This window comes from Dendrobates tinctorius, unplaced genomic scaffold (assembly GCF_039654945.1).
Source record: "Dendrobates tinctorius isolate UK_male_01 unplaced genomic scaffold, ASM3965494v1 ptg000162l, whole genome shotgun sequence".
Classification (NCBI taxonomy): Eukaryota; Metazoa; Chordata; class Amphibia; order Anura; family Dendrobatidae; genus Dendrobates; species Dendrobates tinctorius.
In genome coordinates, this window is record NW_027361829.1 from 15888755 (window position 1) to 15910673 (window position 21919).

Sequence of the window (21919 nt, forward strand, 5' to 3'; positions counted from 1 at the left end):
CCACTTTACTCCTATTTGGAATTCTCACATGAAACACTCCCAGCAAACAATTGCATCCAGCTTCAACACCCCTCTAATTAATAGTATCGTACTACGTTCAGCTTACCATATATTCCCCCGATCGCCAGTATATGCACATGCAGAACTTCTATTCTGTGTGGGGCTACCTACAGAATTTACAATCTGGGGACATTCTGTTCATAGCTGTTGGCTGGAGTTGGTGCTAATGTTGACTGGGATGATTTAGCGAATCCTGCTTTGAGCAGGGGGTTGGACCAGATGGCCCAGGAGGTCCCTTCCAACTCTACGATTCTATGATTCTATGATTCTATGATTCTAAGCTGGCAGAAAGCCGCGAGCCACTTATAACGGGCCCATGAGCCATATGTGGCTCCAGAGGCACAGGTTGGGGACCCATACTCTACACACTAGTTTAAAAACTTCACATCATTAGCACATTTTTGAAAATCTGAAGTTCATTTATAGGCTAAGACAAGAAATATCTTACCTGATTTCTGTTGTCAATTTCCATGGTGACTGGTGTTACAATATCTCGATCACTCAGCTTTTTTCTAGTAGAGCAGTCAAAAAGACTAAGGCTTGTAAAATCACCGTTAACCTAAGTGAGTATATACAGTAACAACTATTATTTCAATTTGCAACCATAGTCAATAGGTAATAAAGTGCAGTGATAAAAGTATGCTCCATGCTAAAATGCCTGTTTCATAGAAGTTTGAATCACATGATTCAAGTTGCATAGAGGGGTATAACTATGTTAGGCTAGTTTCATACATCAAAGAACTGATTGGTCATGAGTCTCCCAAACACAAACTCAACAATCTCCTACTATATATAACTAAGAGGCTGTGGACATTGAAAATGTGGATATGTAAAAATGGAACTAACACATTGATTTTGAAAATATGTGAATAGAAGACAAATTCATCTATGGGACCAATTGGGTTAGGACCTTATGACAAGAACCTATTGATCCTCGTTAGACTCAAATATTTATAAGACAAAGTCGGGCAGGAGAAGGCATCCCTTCTCCTGCTATTCTAGGCTATTCAAAAGGCACTGTGTGCCAGATCTTTGTTCATATTTATGCTTGTGATGATTAGATAATTTCATTAGTCTAGTTAAGGGGAATCTTTCATGTGAAGAAAAACTATTTTAACGCAGATATAGGGTAAGTGTGCTGGTAAATAGCATCACTATCCTGCCTAGTGGCCTTATTGAAGCAATGGCTATAGGGAGAAAACTAACTTATATCCTCTCTGTAGCCACTTGTTTTGAATCACAGAGGTAGTGCAGGGAGTGGTTAAAGTCGCCCCTCACTATACAGTGAACGCTGTTGTAATCACTCCTTGGTACATGTTAAGCGACAGCCTGCTCTGCATACAGGCGTCTCATACATATGCTGCAGGGTGCAAATCAAAGAGTGAGTGATATCAGTGCGCTGTGTAATGATCAGTGACTGTAACCTCTCCGTGTGCGGCCCCAATGGCTAAAAGCGAGCGGTTCCCGGGAGGATATAAGTTTTCTCCCTGTAGCCGATGCTCCAGTAAGGCAGGCAGATTAACTCTATGTCTGCAGGTTAAACTGCATTCTTGGATATGACAAGTTCCATTTCAACAGTATTTAACTGTTTGCAAATAGCATTAATCTACATAAAAGGTTAAGTAACAGCATTGTACCTGACTTATAATGTACAGATTCTGAGTCACAGCCAGTATTATAATGCAGGAATGCATCTACAATTCTTCAAGTGAACAACTCTGTAACTGACATTCCCAGGTAATAACACTTGTGCAGTCCCCGTCCGGTGATAAATTGTTTCTGAAGCTACCATTCATTTCTAGTGAAATTACAGAATCTGCAACTCAACCACACTGGCTGTTTTCATAACTCATGTGAATGAAGTCTTTAAGCTCTTATTCCCATCTAACACATAAGGATGACACAGAATTAACCCTGCAATGTTTGTACAAAGCTTGTATTGGTAATTTGCATCCTGGGAAGTTTAGCCTTTACAGGTGCATTATATTGTAATGTAATGTAGTAAAAGCTAAATCTAGCACATTGTAGAATACCAGCTTAACGGTTAGGGCTGTATTTGTCAGAATACTTATTGGCTGTTTTCACATGCAACCAGCAGAGTTTTGAAACAGGCGAGTGAGCATACATTGACTTACCGCCGAAGGCAATTTGTCCCAAAAGTAGGGTTTTTTCTTAAAAGATTTTAGCAGGCTTATGTAACATTTCACACTGGTGCTTTGTCTTCCATTTCGACTGTCCAATATTTTTGGCAAATAAAACGTTGAGTTTCCAATCTTTAGGACGTCACTATGTGCATTTTCATGCACATTGGCCTGAAGTTCTAAAAAATTTGTGCTAACTGTAAACTGATTTTCCTTATTCAACATAATGAATTTCTGAGGACAAAATGAAAAAAAAGATACTTGTAATAGTATAGCAAAAGTTTTATAACGATAACAATAATAATAAACTGTAGAATGCAAATACATTAAAAAAATTCAGTTTTGAACAGAGGTCACTGAAATCATAAATGTTCATATTTTATTTAGCTGCAGCCATGAATAAATAAAAACAGGAAAAAAAACTTTTTCTGATCTTTGTATTTTATGGTTGTCGAAGTGTCATGCCCTCAGCTGCGGGTTCGGTCTCTCATGGACAGGGAGACCAGCGCCTATCACGGAGCTCCACTGGTACTGCTCACCCTGTCCGTGGTTCCAGATGATCAGTGGCTCTTTTTTCTGCTAGGAACCTGCATCCCCTTAGCAGGTCTCCTGGAAATGCTCTTAGGAGGCGTAACCCGCTTTCATCACATACTTAAAGCAGCAGGACACCTGTTCTCTATTAGGGCTGTCTGTGCTGTGATGCTCTGTGCATAAAAGGCATCCTCCCCTTAAGGGAGGTGCCTGGACGATTTCATTCTGTAGTATCATTGCCTCTGGCTCAGGCGACACTCTGCTGCGCTCTGCGATTAGAAGACTGCTGCTTTGCATTTTACTAGTACCTCTGTCTCCACAGAATTCTCTGCTGGCAGTTCCCTGTCCTGGATCACTCTGGACACTCTTGATCCCACTCCTGGCTGACCAAGCCTCACCTGACGGAACCATCCAGATACCACTACCGACTGGATCAGCCTTTCTGGGAATACACGGAGCTTCCGGGATTCCCTAAACCAACAGAGCTAGTAGTCCACAGTCTCTTCAATCCACGTCGTTACCAACACACAAGAGTTAAATATGTACTGTTTTGTATGTGTTTTGTGAGCAATGGGAGTTATGCTTTCTCTGCTAGAGACCACAACACACACACACAATTTACCTCACTCCCTTACTTGTCTGAAGCTTAGAGCTTTGCAGACATGCCCTAACTGGGAGGGGAGGAGTCGAGAGTTGTTTTCAGTGAAGAAGGTGGAGGAAAGATGGAGACCACTCTTGGAAGCCATGCCATGTGCTCCCCTCAGGAGTAAAGCTAAGAAGCATCAGAGAGTCAGCCCCTAAGCCATCCATGATTTCAGAGCAGGTTGGTAAGCTGAGAGACTGTGTGAGTTTATACAACCAACAGTGGAGTGTTTTCCCCGGAAAGACAGCTGCAAACTAGGATCAGTGAGGATTGTGCAAGAAAGAACGTGAGCTTCACACAGGATACAGGCTGTAAGTTGCCAGAGGAGGAAAACACAGTGAGTAGTTGCTATATTGGAAAGTTCTAGACTCTGGGAAGCCTTGGTCCCAGAAGGAATTAGAATAGCAAGAAGCTTACACTGACTCGAGTGAAGGATAACTCCCATTCTGCAGAGCAGACTGTAACCTGGTGAGAGTTGTAATATCTCCTCTGAACTGCACCTGAACTACAGTAAATGGTAAAGTGACTTCCCTTGTCTCCTGCCTTACTACTCCGTGCCTTCTACTTCCATCACTATCTCTGGGGTTCAGCCCTGGTTGGAGAGGGTTAAACATCTGCACTGGCATCACCATCTACTCCCCCAGGGATCATCTGCAGTGTCGGCTATACTACAGTCGAACACTCCAACTGGCGTCACGAATCTCTACATAAACTTTATCCCTAATCAATACTCCCCTTTTACATGACTGCATGGGGCCACGGACCGGGTCACTGCCACTGTGACACATCCCTTTAAGATGACTGGCCCAGTACCGAATATCCCACCGCCTATGGGTAGCGTTATTTTGGCATCACGAACAGAATTCGAACAGGATACCGTGCGTGCCGAAATACCTACAGGAGCAACAACCTGCAGCAACTGAAGCGGTGAGTCGCACCCCTGCAATTGTTAACTGGGGGGGAAAATGTCTAATCCCGTCAACGCTTAGGGTGCAGCAGCTGCAGCTCCCATATAGCCTCTCACCATGCCTTATATACCGGGTGCGACATGGCTGCCATAGTACACTGGCAAATCGCACACCTTAAGTGACTTCAAAGGGAAGCTGCGCAGCATGTTTGAAACTTACCCTATGTCAGAGGAGCAGAAAGTCAGTATACTTACAAGTCAGCTGAGTGGCACTGCTCAGAGAGAACTTAAATCTTGGCCAGCGACTGATAAAAAGACTGTAAAAGACATTTTTGCTAAATTAAGGTATAATTTTGACACCGGTACTGCTTCAGAAATAAAGATGCAATTTTTCAGCTGCAGATTGAAATCACAGGACACTGTTAGAGACTATGCCCTTAACCTGCAGGAGGCGCTGAGGGCGATTAAACAAATTGATCCAGACAGTGTAAGGCTACTTTCACACTTGCATTGCACAGACCTGCATTGGTCTAAGCACAGCCACCACTAAGCTCCGCCCTCTGCCACGCCTCCTCCTGTTAGCTCTGCCTATGGGCACATGGCGCTGCATGCGACCTGCGTACCCTTATCTTTAGCATTGGGCACACAGGCCATGCGCAGGTATGCATTTTCCGGCTCATGCGTCCTTTTGACAGTGCGCCAACCTGGGCCAAACGCACCGTGTTGCATTTTGGTGCGCTCGGCGCACTGTCAAAAGGACGCATGCCCCGGAAAATGCATACCTGCACACTGCCTGCGTACCCAATGCTAAAGATAGGGTGTGCAGGTCGCATGCAGCATCATGCGCCCATAGGCGGAGCTAAGGCTACTTTCACACTTGCTTTTTTTGCAGCGCGTTTTTCCCGCAAAAAAATGCATGGAAAAAACGCATACAAACGCGTGCAAATGCTGCATTTTTTTCAAGCATTTTAATGCGCATGCATGAAAAACGTAGCGTTTTCATGCGTTTGTATGCATTTTTAGTGCGTTTTTACCGCGTTTGCGTTTTTTCCAACATTAGTTGGCCCCTCACACTAACCCAAACCATGACTTTACTAACCCTAACCCTAACCTTTAACCAAACCATACCCTAACCCTAACTCTTAACCAAACCATACTAACCCTAACCCTAACCCTTAACAAAACCTTATAACCCTAACCCTTAACCAAACCCTACAAACACTAACGCAAACCCTAACCCTAAACCCTAACTAACCCTAAACCCTAACCCTTAACCAAAACATACTAACCCTAACCCAAACCCTAAGCCCCCTTAACTAACCCTAACTCTAACCCAAACCCCTAATTTCCATTGTCTAACCAATGGTCAACAAAAAATCGCATGCGCAAAAAAACGCATACATGAGCATGCCAATGCGCACATATGGGCACCCATAGACTTAGGCTGGTTTCACATTTGCGTTTTTTAGCGCTGGAAAAAAACGCACATCTGCGCATGCGTTTTTTCCCCTATATTTAACATGGGTGCGCATACCTGCGCACTGGTCAGCGCATGTATGCGATTTTCATGCGCTGCGTTTTTTTGGGGTGTGCGTTGGGATTTTCCAGACGCAGCATGTTGCATTTTTTGGCCCTGCAAAAAAGCGCATGCGCACATATGCGCACGTTTTGCGCTAAAAATGGCCATTATAGCCTATGGATGCGCATATGTGCGCACTGGCATGCTCATGTATGCGTTTTTTTGCATATGCGTTTTTTTTTTTAAACCATGGAATTTAGGGGTTTGGGTTAGAGTTAGGGTTAGTTAAGGGGGTTTAGGGTTAGGGTTATGGTCAGGGTCAGGGTTAGGGTTAGGGTTAGGGTCAGGGTTAGGGTTAAGTATGGTTTTGTTAAGGATTAGGGTCATGGTTAGGGTCAGGATTAGGGTTAAGTATGGTTTTGTTAAGGGTTAGGGTCAGGGTTAGGGTTAGGGTTAGGGTCAGGGTTAGGGTCAGGATTAGGGTTAAGTATGGTTTTGTTAAGGATTAGGGTCAGGGTTAGGGTCAGGATTAGGGTTAAGTATGGTTTTGTTAAGGGTTAGGGTCAGGGTTAGGGTTAGGGTTAGGGTCAGGGTTAGGGTTAGGGTTAGTTAGGGTTTAGGGTTTGGGTTAGGGTTAAGTATGATTTGGTTAAGGGTTAGGGTCAGGGTTAGGGTTAGGGTTAGGGTCAGGGTTAGGGTTAGGGTCAGGGTTAGGGTTAGTAAAGTCATGGTTTGGGTAGTGTGAGGGGCCACCTAAAAATGTTGGAAAAAAACGCAAACGCGGTAAAAACGCGCTAAAAACGCATACAAACGCATAAAAACGCTGCTTTTTTTCATGCATGCTCATAAAAATGCTTGAAAAAAACGCAGCAGTTGTATGCTTATGTATGCGTTTTTTCAATGCGTTTTTTGCGGGAAAAACGCGCTGCAAAAAAAAGCAAGTGTGAAACTAGCCTTATAATGGGTGTCTTGCTGTAAAAAAATGCTTTGCGCGCGCATGCGTTTTTTTGAGGCAAGTCGGACGCCAACAGGATGCATTTTGTGCGCCCGAGCGCACACCACAAAAAAACGCATGTGCGTAAAAACGCATACAAACGCATGTGTATGCGCACATAAGCGCATCCCATGCAAAATATAGGGAAAAAAAGCACATGCGTTTTTTAGCGCTAAAATACAGCGCAAAAAATGCAAGTGTGAAACCAGCCTAACAGGAGGCTCGGCAGGGGGCGGAGCTTAGCAACGGTCTTGAGCAGACCGACACAGGTCTGTGCAACACAAGTGTGAAAGTAGCCTAAGAGGTAAGAACAAAATGCTGAAAGAGCAGTTCATTGAGGGTCTTTTGTCTGATTCCAGTAAGGCACAACTGCACATGATGTCATTGCAGAGCCCTGACATGGACTTTGCTCAGTTTAAGGACAGATCCATCCGTATCTTAAGAGAATCTACCTATGTCTGCACTGAGCCAGTTAAACATCCAGCAGTTACATACCACCAGGGGGCAGGATCCTCATCCCAGGTGCCTGCAGTACAGCATGTGCACATTCCAGTTGATGATTCTACTGCAGATTTACAACTGCAAGTACAGAAACTGACTAAAAATATGGCTGCTCTATGTAAAACTGTTCGGATTCTCCAGACTTGTTCCCCTACAGAGTGGATCCAATTAACATCAAGCCCGGATGATCTCTCATTGCGACGGCCAAAGAGCATGCCACAACATCAGCGACGACTGACACCGGCAGGAGAACCACAGACCGATTTGACTCTTCTGGGAGACCCATCTGCAGACGATGTCATAAGGTTGATCATATTGAAAGGGAATGTCCTTTAAATGGGCGACCCCTGGGGCCGAGGAACAACCCCCAGGAGTAAGACAATCTGGTCCAACTAACTGGAGAAACAGGTATGTTGGAGGATGTCCACTTATACCCGTGGTAGTGGATGGTATCCCCTTCACCGCCTTCATGGACACTGGATGACAGGTAGCCACAATGCCTCACACACTGTACCAGAGATATTGGACTGATGCTGATTTCACCCAACTTCCAGATGGTGACTTGTCACTAATAGCAAGTAATGGTCAACCTCTAACACAGGTGGGGTACAAGGAGGTTGTGATTAAAGTGGGGAAGGTGGAGCTCAAAGCTCAAGGTCTCATGGTGGTAGAGGTGGACAGAGCAGAGTGTCAACCTATCATAACATTAGGCACAAATGTGATTGAAAATTGCTTAAGTGAGGTCATCACCATTTTGAAAGACATAGCCGAGTCGGCCCTGTACAAAGAACAGCATGCCCTCAATAAAGATATCAAGGCCCTTGTGCAGCTACAGCAGGTAGTGTTAACTTGTGGAGAGATTGGTAGTGTAAGGGTGAGTGATCGCCACTCCATTATGCTTCCCCCTAGGAGTGAGACTCTCATCTGGTGCCGAGCAGCCATAGGCATCAGAGGACGGGACTACCAAGTTCTCCTTGAACCAGTCTATTCAGATAGCAGACCTACTGTGCTGACGGCCAGGGGAATTGTTGATGTTAAAAGGGGTAGGGTCCCGGTACGTGTTCTGAACTGTGGAGAGGAGGAAGCTCGCTCGCACCATTATGCAACCGTAGCCAAACTATTGACAGTCAGCAACAACGATATTCAGACTGTAGAACCCTGGACTCTGTCAGAAGCGATGGATGGCAATGGTTCTTCTGTTCAGACGGAGGAATGGTTCCAAAAGATACATGTTGGCACCAACTCCACTCCTGTACATCAGAAAAATGGAGTGCAGCGGGTGGTACAAGAATACGAGAGGGTTTTCAGTAAGCATCCCTTGAATTTTGGGATGTTTCAACATAACATGCCCACAGGAGATCACCCACCTATCAAAGAGAGGTATCGTCCTGTACCTCCAGCTCATTATCAGTGTGCAAAAGGTATGCTAAGAGAAATGAAACAAGCAGAGGTAATCAGGAATAGCTACAGTCCTTGGGCAGCCCCCCTGGTGTTAGTCAAAAAGAAAGATGGTACAATGCACGTGTGTAGATTACAGACAACTTAACAAAATTACTCACAAAGATGCATACACCTTACCGCGCATAGAGGAATCTCTAGCAGTGTTAAAATTAGCTAGGTATTTCTCCACTGGCAGGTTCCTGTTGCTGAGGCAGACAAAGAAAAAATTGCATTCACTACTCCTATGGGGCTATGTGAATTTAACTACATGCCGTTCGGATTGAGCAGCGCTCCTGGGACCTTTCAGAGAATTATGAAATGTTGCCTGGGACATATGAACTTTGACAAACAGACATGGTGGTGGAGTCGGCATACTCCTGTCCCCACAATGCACTTTCCAGGTCATCCCCCCAGTTCCATCACTCTTAGTCCCTTCTTTTGAGGTCCACACCATCAGACTCTTCCGTCTCCTCTCCCTCAGAGTAGCGGTCATATACCGGCCCCCAGGCTCACCCACCCACTTCCTTGACCACTTTTCAGCCTGGCTGCCGCACTTCATGTCCTCAGAACTTCCAACCCTTATCCTGGGAGACTTCAACATCCCCATTAACATCCCTACTTCCACATCTGCATCCCAGCTTCTATCACTAACCACCTCTCTAGGCCTCTCACAGCTTTCAACCTCTGAGACACACAAGGACGGTAACACCCTTGATCTGGTCTTCGGCCGGCTCTGTTCAATCTCCCACCTAAATAACTCACCGCTTCCACTCTCTGACCACAACATTCTCTCCTTTATGCTCACAAATCCTCGCCCACCCCAGCTCACTCCTACCTACCAGTCAGAAATCTACAAGCCATTAACCCTCAGACACTTTCAGACTCCCTACACTCATCACTGTCCCCAATCTCCTCTTTTTCCTGTCCTAATCTGGCTGTTCATCACTACAATGACACTCTTAGAAGCACCCTTGACTAAGTAGCTCCCCTCAGAACCTCCAAATACAGAGTAAAACAGCCCTGGCTCACATCGCAAACTCAACTTCTCCAGCGATGCTCTAGGAGTGCTGAACGCCTATGGAGAAAAACCCGCACACCAGAAGACTTCATCCACTTCAAATTTATGTTAAGAACCTATAACGCTGCCCTTCACCTCGCCAAACAGACCTACTTCACCACCTTGATCTCCTCACTAGCAAACAACCCCAAGAAACTTTTTGACACTTTTCACTCCCTCCTCAGGCCAAAAGCACAAGCCCCTATCACAGACATTTGTGCTAATGACCTGGCCTCCTACTTTACAGAAAAAATAGATAATATTAGTCAGGAAATCTGCTCCCAACCACCAAGTGCTGTGACTCCCATCCCTTCCTGCATCTCCCCTGGCTCACTTTCCACTTTTGATCCTATCACAGAAGAAGTCTCCAGACTCCTCTCTTCTTCTCGTCCGACTACATGCACTACCGACCCCATTCCCTCACATCTCCTCCAGTCTCTCTCTCTCCAGTCATCACAACCCACCTAACTACAATCTTTAATCTCTCCCTCTCCTCGGGCATTTTCCCATCCTCCTTCAAACATGCCATCGTTACTCCATTACTAAAGAAACCCGCTCTCGACCCATCCTGCACAAACAACTACAGACCAGTCTCCAATCTCCCCTTCATCTCTAAACTTTTGAAGCGCCTAGTTTACTCCCTCCTTACCCGTTACATCTCCACTCACTCCCTTCTGGTCCCTTCACAGTCCAGCTTCCGCCCCTACATTCGACTGAAACTGCACTCATCAAAGTGACCAATGACCTTCTGACAGCAAAACATAACGGTGACTAGGGATGGGCGAATCCTGAAATACTCGGAATCGCTAGACTTTAACGAGTCCGAGTCGGAAACTCGCTGTTCGTTGCAAGTCTAGCGAGTCCAATGTTAATGAATGGGGATGCGAGTATTGCAGCGATTCCTGTGCTGGGGAGAGAGAGAGAGAGAGTCCTATTTTTTTTTTTTTCAGAGTTTAATACAAGCAATTCTAGTTTCTTAGCGATTTTGTGTCAGCAGGGGGACACAAAATCGCTAAGAAACTAGGATTGCTTGTATTAAACTCTGAAAAAACTAGGATTGCCATTGATTTGTATTGGACTCGTTACTGTGCGAGTAATCGCTTGGAAACTCGCAGAGTACCGACTCCTGCGAGTCCCCTACTACTCGCAGAGTAACGAGTCCTAATGAGTAGATTCGCCCATCCCTAACGGTGACCACTCTCTGTTCATTTTTCTTGACCTATCTGCAGCTTTCGACACTGTTTACCACCATCTCCTACTCTCTAGGCTCCAGTCACTAGGCATTAAGGACACTGCTCTCTCCTGGTTCTCTTCCAATCTCTCTGACCGCTCCTTTAGTGTTTTGTTCTCTGGCTCCACTTCATCTCCTCTTCCTCTTGCTGACGGGGTACCTCAGGGCTCAGTCCTTGGCCCCCTTCTCTTCTCTCTCTACACAGCCCCAACTGGACAGAGCATCAGCAGATTTGGCTTTCGGCACCATCTTTATGCTGATGACACACAACTATATACGTCTTCCCCCGTCCTTACCCCCTCTGTACTACAGAACGCCAATGACTGTCTGTCCGCAGTCTCCAATATTATGTCCACTCTCTATCTGAAACTCAACCTCTCCAAAACTGAACTTCTTCTGCTCCCACCGTCTACTAACCTCCCTAAATCTGACATTTCCCTCTCCGTGGGTGGTACCACAATAACACCCCGGCAACAGGCGCGCTGTCTGGGTGTTATGTTTGACACCAATCTCTCCTTCACATCCCATATACAATCTCTTGCCCGCTCTTGCCACTTACACCTAAAGAGCATCTCTAGAATCTGCCCTTTTCTCACCATGAAAACAACAAAAACACTCACTGTCACTGTAGCATTGATCCACTCCTGCGTGGATTACTGCAAGGCTCTATTAATTGGCCTCCTCGTCACTCGACTGTCCCCTCTCCAGTCCATACTTAATGCAGCAGCCAGGGTCGTCCATCTGGCTAATCGGTACTCGGACATGTCAGCTCTTCGTCAGTCATTACACTGGCTGCCCATTCATTATAGGATCCAATTCAAAGTACTTGTTCTCACCCACAAAGCTCTCCACGGTGCGGCACCCCCTGACATCTCCTCCCTCATTTCTGTCTATCGGCCTAGCCGATCGCTGCGCTCTGCAAACGACTTTCGACTAACCTCTGCACTAATCAGTCCCTCCCACTCCCGACTCCAAGACTTCTCCCACGCTGCTCCTATCCTCTGGAATGCTCTACCCCAAGAAATTAGGACTAACCACAATTTGCATAGTTTTAGGCACTCCCTCAAAACACATTTGTTCAGAGCGGCTTATCACGTTCACTAATCAAAGTCATTCTATGTGTAAGTGTGCGTGTGTAGCCCATTCACTATCTCCATCCACCCTTCACTCCCTCAAGATGGCTGGACCTTCATTATAAATACATCATTGTAAATACACACCTGTACTTTGTATCTCCCTCACCTCATTGTAGATTGTAAGGTCTCACGAGCAGGGTCATCTTATTTTGTCTTATTTTGCTTTAATTATTGTATTGTTAACGTTGTTACTTATGACTTGTATTTTGAAACTGTTAAACTGTAAAGCGCTGCGGAATATGTTGGCGCTATATAACTAAAGATTATTATTATTATCTGAGACTGTGCTATTGTACTTGGATGATGTGATTGTATATTCCATGACCTATGAGGAACATTTGCAACACCTGGCAGAGGTCTTGGAGGCGTTGTCCAACTTCGGCTTAAAGGTAAAACCAACTAAATGTCATCTCCTAAAGCCTAAAGTGTTGTATTTAGGCCATGTCGTGAGTGCAGAAGGAGTAGTACCCGACCCAGACAAAGTGACTGTCATCAGAGACTGGCAGGTACCCACCAACATCCAAGAGGTCAGACAATTCCTAGGCCTAGTGGGATACTACAGATGCTTTATCAAAGACTTTACTAAATTGGCAGCCCCTCTTCAAGATCTCCTAGTTGGCTAACCCAAAAAGGCCAGAGGCAAGAGTCCCCTGATTGAGTGGAATGCTAGGTTGGATGAGTCATTCAACAGCCTTAAGCAGGCACTTACTGGAGAAGAGATCTTAGTGTATCCAGACTATGATCAGCCGTTTATCCTGCACACCGATGCCAGCAATGTTGGGTTAGGAGCTGTCCTATCTCAAGTGCAGCAGGGTAAGGAGAAAATCATTGCTTATGCCAGTCGGAAGCTTCGTCCTACTGAGAGGAACTCTACCAGCTATAGCTCCTTCAAACTAGAATTCTTGGCTATCGGTTGGTCAGTGACCGAGAGGTTCAAGCACTATTTGGCCTCATCTAAATTTACCATCTATACGGACAACAATCCGTTAACCCATCTGGAGATCGCCAGGCTTGGCGCCTTGAAAAAAGATGGATGGCTCGGTTGTCAAATTATGAGTTTGTCATTAAATACCGAGCTGGCACTAAAAATGCCAATGCCGATGCCAAGTGCTCCTGATCCAGCAGAAGATCAAGAAGACCTGGAAGAAATAGAGATGCTGGCATTCCACCGCCACGGTGCCTCCCAAGACTCTAACCACGTGACAGGGAGAAGTCTTGCCATTCATGAAGTTTCCCTTAATCCAATACCTCACCATGGTTGGGCAGAAACGCAGAGCAGTGACCCAGCTATATGTATGGTCAAAGAACTCCTTGGAGAAGCAGATTCATCTCCAGCTCCTGATGCACCTGCAGATGTCCAACAGTTTGTCATGTCGGACGCTGTTCACACCACAGCGTCCGGCAGGCAGAGGTAGTTCCACCTCCGTCCACTATAGCCTCAGTGGCACCGGCTTGATCTTCAGGCTCTCGGGGGTTAATCTTGCTGGAGACCAGGTTGGATGTTTAGTCACGCCCACGGTCTTTAAATAGTCATGCTGGCCTATGGGCGTCGCCGATTATAGCTTGTGTTTCATACCAAGTGGTTCCAGTCTGGAGTGGAGGTGTTGAAGAGAGAGAGATTCGTATCTGGTGGCGTATGATCCGTTGTTATCCTTTCTCCTTCCCATATTTGTGTTTTGTTTTGCCCTCTTCACATTACTGTATATTCCTGTGTGCGTGCGGCGCAGTGCAGTTTAAGTTCTCCCTGTCTGTCATAATTTGTGTGGGGGCTTTGGTGGTGTGTCTCCTCACTGGGTGGAGGGTGGAGGGTTAAGTGCAGGGCTGAGCAGGAGATAAGGAAAGGTTGGAGGCTCAGGCATTTGTACCATCAGCAAAAACCCTGGGTTGAGGGTCAGACAGGGTTTCCCCTAGTTAGATGGACATCACAGGGGCCCCGGGTATTTCAGCCTTAGTTGAACTAGCCCCGCGTGACATTATAATCGGCCCACATTTTTCAGGAGTCCATGAATCCATTAGATTCCATAACTCGCCAGTTGGCGGCGCTGTCCTTACAGGTCTCCAAGATGAAAGGGGCAGTTCAGCAGCAGGGCCTGGTAGTAGCGAAGGTGCAAACGGCATCTGCAGGTATCGGTGCAGAGCCGAAGTTTCCGCTGCCAGAACGATTTTCAGGGGATCGCAGCAAATTTGTCGTATTTCGGGAGGCCTGCAAGTTGTACTTCCGCATGCGCCCTATCTCCTCAGGTAATGAGGCCCAGCGCGTAGGGCTGGTGTTGTCATTACTGAGTGGTGACCCCCAAGCATGGGCATTTTCCTTACCAGCTGACTCTGCTACATTTCATTCTGTCGATAATGTTTTTTCTGCCCTCGGGCTCATTTACGATGATCCTGACCGACTGGCTCTAGCGGAATCTAAAATCCGCGCCCTCTGCCAGGGGGAGCGCTTGGCAGAGGACTATTGTTCGGAATTTCGCCGTTGGACCGTAGACACACAGTGGAATGACCCAGCACTGCGGAGCCAGTTTATTCATGGGGTATCAGGGAAGGTTAAACAAGCCCTCCTGATGTATGAGACTCCGGCATCGTTGGAATCTGCCATGAGTTTGGAGATACTATTGATCGCCGTTTTCATCAGGGGGCACAGGAAACGCTACCTCTGGGGGAAAGCAGAGGTGCAAGTGTGGTTGAAGTAGATGAGTCCCCTGAACCTATGCAGATTGCTGGCGTGGCACAGGTTAAGCGTCGCGCTCCGGGATTCCGGAAGCCAGGAGCATGTTTCTACTGTGGTAAAAGAGGTCATTATGATAACGTTTGCCCGGTACTACCTAAGAGGGTCACACCGGCGGAAAACTGTTAAGCTCAGAGTGTATGGAGCAGACCCAACTGAGCGTATGCATATCCTCCATGATGGTATATCTCAAGCTTATATCTGGTAACCAGCTTTTCCAATCTCTGCTCTGAATCCACTCCTGTGTCTCCATTCAATGTCAGCAAGCAGTTAATCCTGAATGCTATCTATGTGTTTTCAACTCTGCAAGCTTATATCTGGTATATAGTTTTTTCAACTTACTCTGCTTGTCCCCTTATGTTGTGAGGTCAAGAAACTTTTCAAAGTGCTTTATGATCCATGTAGTGCTGGACATGTGTTTATTTGACCACAACATTTTATTGGGTCCTGGTGTCTCAATTTAGTGTGATTGATTAACGAGAAGAGAGAGCCAAAAAAAAAAAAAAAACTTAGCCTTAACCTCCTATATATTCAGACCTAGCTAGGGGGAGCATTTATGCAGGGGTGGCATTTATGCACATGTAATCGAAGTACATGTATCAAAGTACTTCTGGCAGTTATAACATGGTAGTTAGACAGGGCAGGAGACAGGTAAGAGATTTATATCCATCTACTCCCTGTACATTTGGAGGACAACAAAAATATACCATATGCATTTGTGTAATTTTAATCCTGGCCGCTGCATTCACACATATCCACCGCCCTGGCATTAACTCTCCACACTCCATCCATATTGGCCCCTCGCTTCTTTCCTCTCCTATGTATAGCACTCATGCTCTTTTCACATTGTTAAATTGCACAGATCCAGCCAGTTCCACCATTCAACACCAGAGACGCTCTCACAAATCACTTAACCATCTGCTCACTCTTTCTATCCTCCTTCTCCTAGTTGCAGGAGACATTGCTCCCAACCCTGGTCCCCCATGTTATAGAAAGTCAAACCCCCCCACTGCTACACTCAGAAACCCCTCTAATCTTATTAATATTCCCTGCATGCCATCTGTCTCTCTTAATTGTGCACTTTGGAATTCTCGCTCAGTGTGTAACAAACTCTCCTTCATTCATGACTTCTTCCTTTCTAATTCTCTTAACCTTCTGGCTCTTACTGAAACCTGGATCCAGCAGTCAGATACTACCGCTGCTGCTGCTCTTTCATACGGGGGGCTACACTTCTCTCATACCCCAAGATCAGACAATAGAGCTGGTGGAGGCGTTGGTCTGCTCCTATCACCAAAATGTACCTTTCAGGTTATCCCTCAAGTACCCTCACTTGTCTTCCCTTCTTTTGAGGTCCATGCTGTCAGACTCTACACCCCCTTCTCCATGCGAGTGGCGGTGGTGTATCGTCCTCCCGGCCCCTCCCATCAGTTCCTGGATCATTTTGCCACTTGGCTTCCACATTTTCTCTCCTGTGACATCCCTACCCTCATCATGGGAGATTTCAACATCCCCATTGCTCTTCCCCTCTCCCCATCTGCTACTCACCTTTTATCTCTAACCTCCTCATTTGGCCTTTCGCAGCTTACTAATTCTCCAACGCATGAAGATGGAAACTCCCTCGACTTGGTCTTCTCTCGGCTTTGTGCAGTGGATGACTTTGCAAACTCCCCTCTCCCGCTCTCTGACCACAATCTTCTTTCATTCTCTATAAAGAACTGCCAGGCTGCTCAGGTCACCCCCACTGTCCAGACTTATAGAAACACACAGGCCATTAACACCCAGAAACTTCTGAAGAACTTGCAGTCTTCATTGGTCCCTATCTCCTCCCTCTCATGTCATGATTCTGCATTGAAGCATTACAATGAAACACTTCAAACTGCCCTGGATGAATTTGCACCCCCTATAAATAGAACACCACAACGCAGACGGCGACAGCCCTGGCACACGGTGCAAAAACGTTTCCTGCAGCGGTGCTCCAGGTGCGCCGAACGTCTGTGGAGAAAATCCAATCTACACGAAGATTTCATCCATTTTAAGTTTATGCTTAGAACATACAACACTGCCCTTCACCTCTCCAAACAAACCTATTTCAACACCCTCATCATCTCACTGTCCAATAACCCGAAACGTCTCTTTGACACTTTTCATTCTCTACTCAATCCAAGAGTACAGGCCCCAACCACGGAGCTCCGAGCTGACGATCTGGCCAATTACTTCAAAGAAAAAATTGACCAGATCCGACAGGAAATTATCTCCAAATCCCCTCATAGCATGCACTGTCCTCCCTCCCCCACTGCATCTAACTCACTCTCTGATTTTGAACCAGTCACAGAAGAAGAAGTAAGCAGGCTCCTTGCATCTTCTCGCCCAACTACTTGCACCAGTGACCCATTTCCGTCACATCTCCTCCAGTCCCTTTCCCCTGCTGTCACCCCTCACCTAACTAAAATATTTAACCTCTCTCTCTCTTCTGGTATTTTTCCCTCCTCATTTAAGCATGCCATCATACATCCACTACTTAAAAAACCATCCCTCGACCAAAACTGTGCCGCTAACTATAGACCTGTCTCTAATCTTCCCTTCATCTCTAAACTCCTGGAACGCCTGGTCCACTCCCGTCTTATCCGCTATCTCTCAGAAAACTCTGTTCTCGACCCTCTCCAATCCGGTTTCCGCTCTTTACACTCCACTGAAACTGCCCTCACTAAAGTCTCTAATGATCTGCTAACAGCTAAATCAAATGGTCATTACTCCATGCTAATTCTCTTGGATCTCTCTGCAGCATTCGACACTGTGGATCATCAGCTCCTCCTCACTATGCTCCATTCCATTGGCCTCAAGGACACCGTTCTCTCCTGGTTCTCCTCCTATCTCTCCGACCGCTCCTTTACGGTTTCTTTTGCCGGTTCCTCCTCCTCTCACCTTCCCCTTACTGTTGGGGTTCCTCAAGGATCGGTTCTAGGCCCCCTCCTCTTCTCCTTGTACACTGACCCTATTGGTCAAACAATCAGTAGATTTGGTTTCCAGTACCATCTCTATGCTGATGACACCCAATTATACGCTTCTTCTCCTGACATCACGCCAGCCTTTCTAGAAAACACTGGCGATTGTCTAAACGCTGTGTCTAATATCATGTCCTCACTATATCTGAAACTGAACCTGTCAAAGACTGAACTCCTTGTGTTTCCTCCCGCTACTAATGTACCTACACCCGACATTGCCATTTCCGTCTGTGGTTCCACTATTACTCCCCAGCAACATGCCCGCTGTCTTGGGGTCATACTTGATTCCGAGCTTTCCTTTGCCCCCACATTCGATCACTGGCTCGCTCTTGTCATCTGCACCTCAAAAACATTTCTAGAATTCGACCTTTTCTTACTTTTGACTCTGCAAAAACTCTTACTGTTTCTCTTATTCATTCTCGTCTCGACTATTGTAACTCTCTTCTAATCGGTCTCCCTCTTACAAAACTCTCCCCTCTCCAATCTGTCTTGAATGCTGCAGCCAGGATCATATTCCTCACCAATCGTTACACCGATGCCTCTACCTTGTGCCAGTCATTTCACTGGCTACCCATCCACTCCAGAATTCAGTATAAACTTATTACCCTCACCCACAAAGCCCTCCATGGCTCAGCACCACCCTACATCTCCTCCCTTGTTTCAGTATACCACCCTACCCACGCCCTCCGTTCTGCTGATGACCTGAGGTTAGTATCCTCAATAGTCAGAACCTCCCACTCCCGTCTCCAAGACTTTACACGTGCCGCGCCAATTCTTTGGAATGCACTTCCCAGGTCAATACGATTAGTCCCCAATCCCCACAATTTTAAGCGTGTCCTGAAAATGCATTTATTCAGACTGGCCTATCGCCTCAACACATTAACCTAACCTATCCCTGTGTGGCAGAGCCAAAAGTTTTACCATAACCAGGTTCCCAGCATCATGTTCCCACATGCTTTATGCATCCATTAGCCCTCTGTGTCTGTACTGTTACACACTTAACATTATGGCTGGTCCATACAATCAGGGCAACTGTTACCACCCACCTTTCGTGTCTACCTCTTTCCTCATAGACTGTAAGCTTGCGAGCAGGGCCCTCACTCCTCTTGGTATTTGTTATAATCTACTGTATGTGATTATTGTTATGCTGTAATGTCTATTGTCTGTACAAAAACCCCTCTGAAATGTAAAGTGCTGCGGAATATGTCGGCGCTATAAAAATAAAATTTATTATTATTATTATTATTATGGTATCTCAATGTATGCTCCCTGCCAAGGTTATTGTCGTGGGCAGAGAGCTACCAATATCAGTGTTTGTGGATAGCGGTTCCGCCACCAATCTCATAGATGAGGAGTTTGCACACACCGCCGGGTTTAGGATCGAAAGACTTCCTCACCCCATACAGGTGGTTACCATTAATGCTGTTCCCCCTCCCTCAAGGGGAGATTACGGAGTTTGTGGCAGAGGTGAAACTCCACATTGGGGTCCTACATTCTGAGTCGGTTACATGTAGGGTCCTCCGTAATCTCCCAGCACAAATGGTCCTGGGTTTTCCATGGTTGTCCAGGCACAACCCGGTAATTGATTGGAAAACTCAGGACATAGTACAATGGAGTGGTTTCTGCCAAGACAATTGCTTGGCCACATGTGTGTCCGCCGTGACGCCCAGCCTGCCGGCGGCTTTGCAGGATTTCCCGGATGTTTTCTCTGAGAAGGGTTGCTCAGAACTGACTCCACATAGAGCCTATGACTGTGCGATTAGGTTAAAACCCGGGGCCAAATTACCTAAGGCCAGGATGTTTAATATTTCTGGTCCTGAGAGACAAGCTCTGAAAGACTACATCGCAGAGAGTCTGAGCAAAGGACACATCCGGCCTTCGTCCTCGCCTGTAGCCGCGGGGTTTTTCTTCATTAAGAAGAAAGATGGGGGGTTACGCCCGTGTCTGGATTTCCGAGAGTTAAACCAGATTACTATCCGTGATCCCTGCCCAATGCCGTTGATCCCGGATTTGTTCAACCAGGTAGCGGGGGCGAAATGGTTTTCCAAGCTGGACCTCAGGGGGCGTATAACCTCATAAGGGTCCGTCAGGGGGATGAGTGGAAGACGGCGTTTAACACTCCTGAGGGTCATTTTGAGAGTCTGGTTATGCCGTTTGGGTTGACCACCGCGCCTGCCGTTTTCCAACATTTTATTAATGATGTATTTGCTCATGTCCTGGGGAGATTTGTGATTGTATACCTTGATGATATCCTCATTTATTCTAGCGATCGGGACACTCATTTGGAGCATGTCAGGCAGGTGTTACAGTTGCTCCGGGAGAACCAGCACTATACTAAGCTGGAAAAATGTTTATTTTTTGTCGAGGAGTTGCCCTATTTGGGATATATTGTGTCCACAGCCGGGTTTGAAATGGACACCGTTAAGGTGCAAGCGGTGCTGCAATGGGAGAGGCCGGAGAGTCTGAAAGCACTCCAGCGGTTCCTTGGGTTTGCGAATTATTATAGAAAATTTATTAAACACTTTTCGACTATCGCCAAACCGCTCACGGACATGACAAAAAAAGGTGCCGATCTGGCGAGCTGGCCTGAGGTGGCTATACGTGCATTTGAGCGTCTGAAGAATAGTTTTGCTTCAGCCCCCATTCTGGTGCAACCAGACGTGTCTAAACCTTTTGTGGTGGAGGTTGATGCGTCGGAGGTGGGAGTGGGGGCAGTACTGTCTCAAGGCTCGTCCTTGAGCGAGATGCATCCATGCGCCTACTTCTCCAAGAAGCTGTCGCCGGCCGAACGGAATTATGATATCGGCAACAGGGAGTTGTTGGCCATCAAATTGGCTTTTGAGGAATGGCGACACTTCTTGGAGGGGGCGGCTCACCAGGTCACAGTCATCACCGACCATAAGAATCTGCTCTATCTGGAGTCGGCCAAGCGTCTGTCTCCTAGGCAGGCCCGCTGGGCATTGTTTTTTACTCGTTTCAATTTTCTTGTGACTTACCGTCCCGTGGCTAAAAACACCAAGGCGGATGCTTTGTCTAGGTGTTTTCTGGGGGGAGAACCTCGGGAAGAGCCGGTACCCATCCTCCAGGAAGGGGTAGTGGTCTCGGCTCTCGCGACTGAGGTAGAGGCGGAGATTGCCGAGGCCCAAGAGGAGGTACCACCAGGACTTCCCGCCAACAAATCATTTGTACCCCTGCATCTTCGGCTTGAGGTGTTGAAGGAACACCACGACTCGGTACTGGCTGGTCATCCAGGGGTGAAGGGCACCTTAGAGCTGGTATCGCGTCGTTTCTGGTGGCCCAAAATCCGGCAGGACGTGGTCTCATACGTGGCAGCTTGCATCACGTGCACTAGGGCTAAGTCACCCCGAACCCATCCTGCTGGCACGCTACAGCCTCTGGGGGTACCCAATAGGCCATGCACAGAAATCTCCATGGATTTCATCATTGACTTGCCAGCCTCGGTGGGGAACACGGTCATCCTGGTGGTGGTTGACCGTTTTTCAAAGATGGCGCATTTTGTGGCATTGTCTTCATTGCCCAATGCAAAGACGTTGGCTCAGGTATTTGTGCAGGAGGTGGTCAGACTCCATGGAGTTCCGTCGGACATAGTATCTGATAGGGGTACGCAATTTGTGGCGAGGTTTTGGAAAGCTTTTTGCTCACGTTTGGGGATCAAGTTGTCACATTCATCGGCGTTTCATCCACAGTCTAATGGACAAATTGAGCGCATGAACCAAAATCTAGAACAGTATTTACGATGCTTTGTGTCCGACAACCAGGAGGAGTGGTCTACTTTCCTTCCTCTGGCCGAATTCGCGTTAAATAATAACCGCCAAGAGTCATCGGGAGAGTCTCCATTCTTTTGTGTGTACGGTCAACATCCTCAGTTTTGTACCTTACGTCAGGGTGACTCGGGGGGTGTCCCGGAGGAGGATCAGCTAGGAGCCCAATTGTCATCGGTCTGGAGGAGGGTGAAACAGCGTTTGTTGAGCATGAGTGCTAGGTACAAACTGGTGGCTGACAGTAGACGCG

At 46.7% G+C, this 21919-nt stretch overlaps 1 protein-coding gene across 1 annotated transcript in view; it reads right to left on the reverse strand.

The window, feature by feature from the left end:
• The window catches only part of PKD1L1 (polycystin 1 like 1, transient receptor potential channel interacting), a 901078-nt gene that overhangs the window by 412324 nt on the left and 466835 nt on the right, over nt 1–21919 (reverse strand). Inside the window, exons 35-36 of the mRNA XM_073549827.1 lie at nt 2196–2435; nt 509–619 (exon numbers count right to left, since the gene is read on the reverse strand). Coding sequence (XP_073405928.1) covers nt 509–619; nt 2196–2435 — 351 coding nt within the window. The remainder of the gene's footprint in view (nt 1–508; nt 620–2195; nt 2436–21919) is intronic.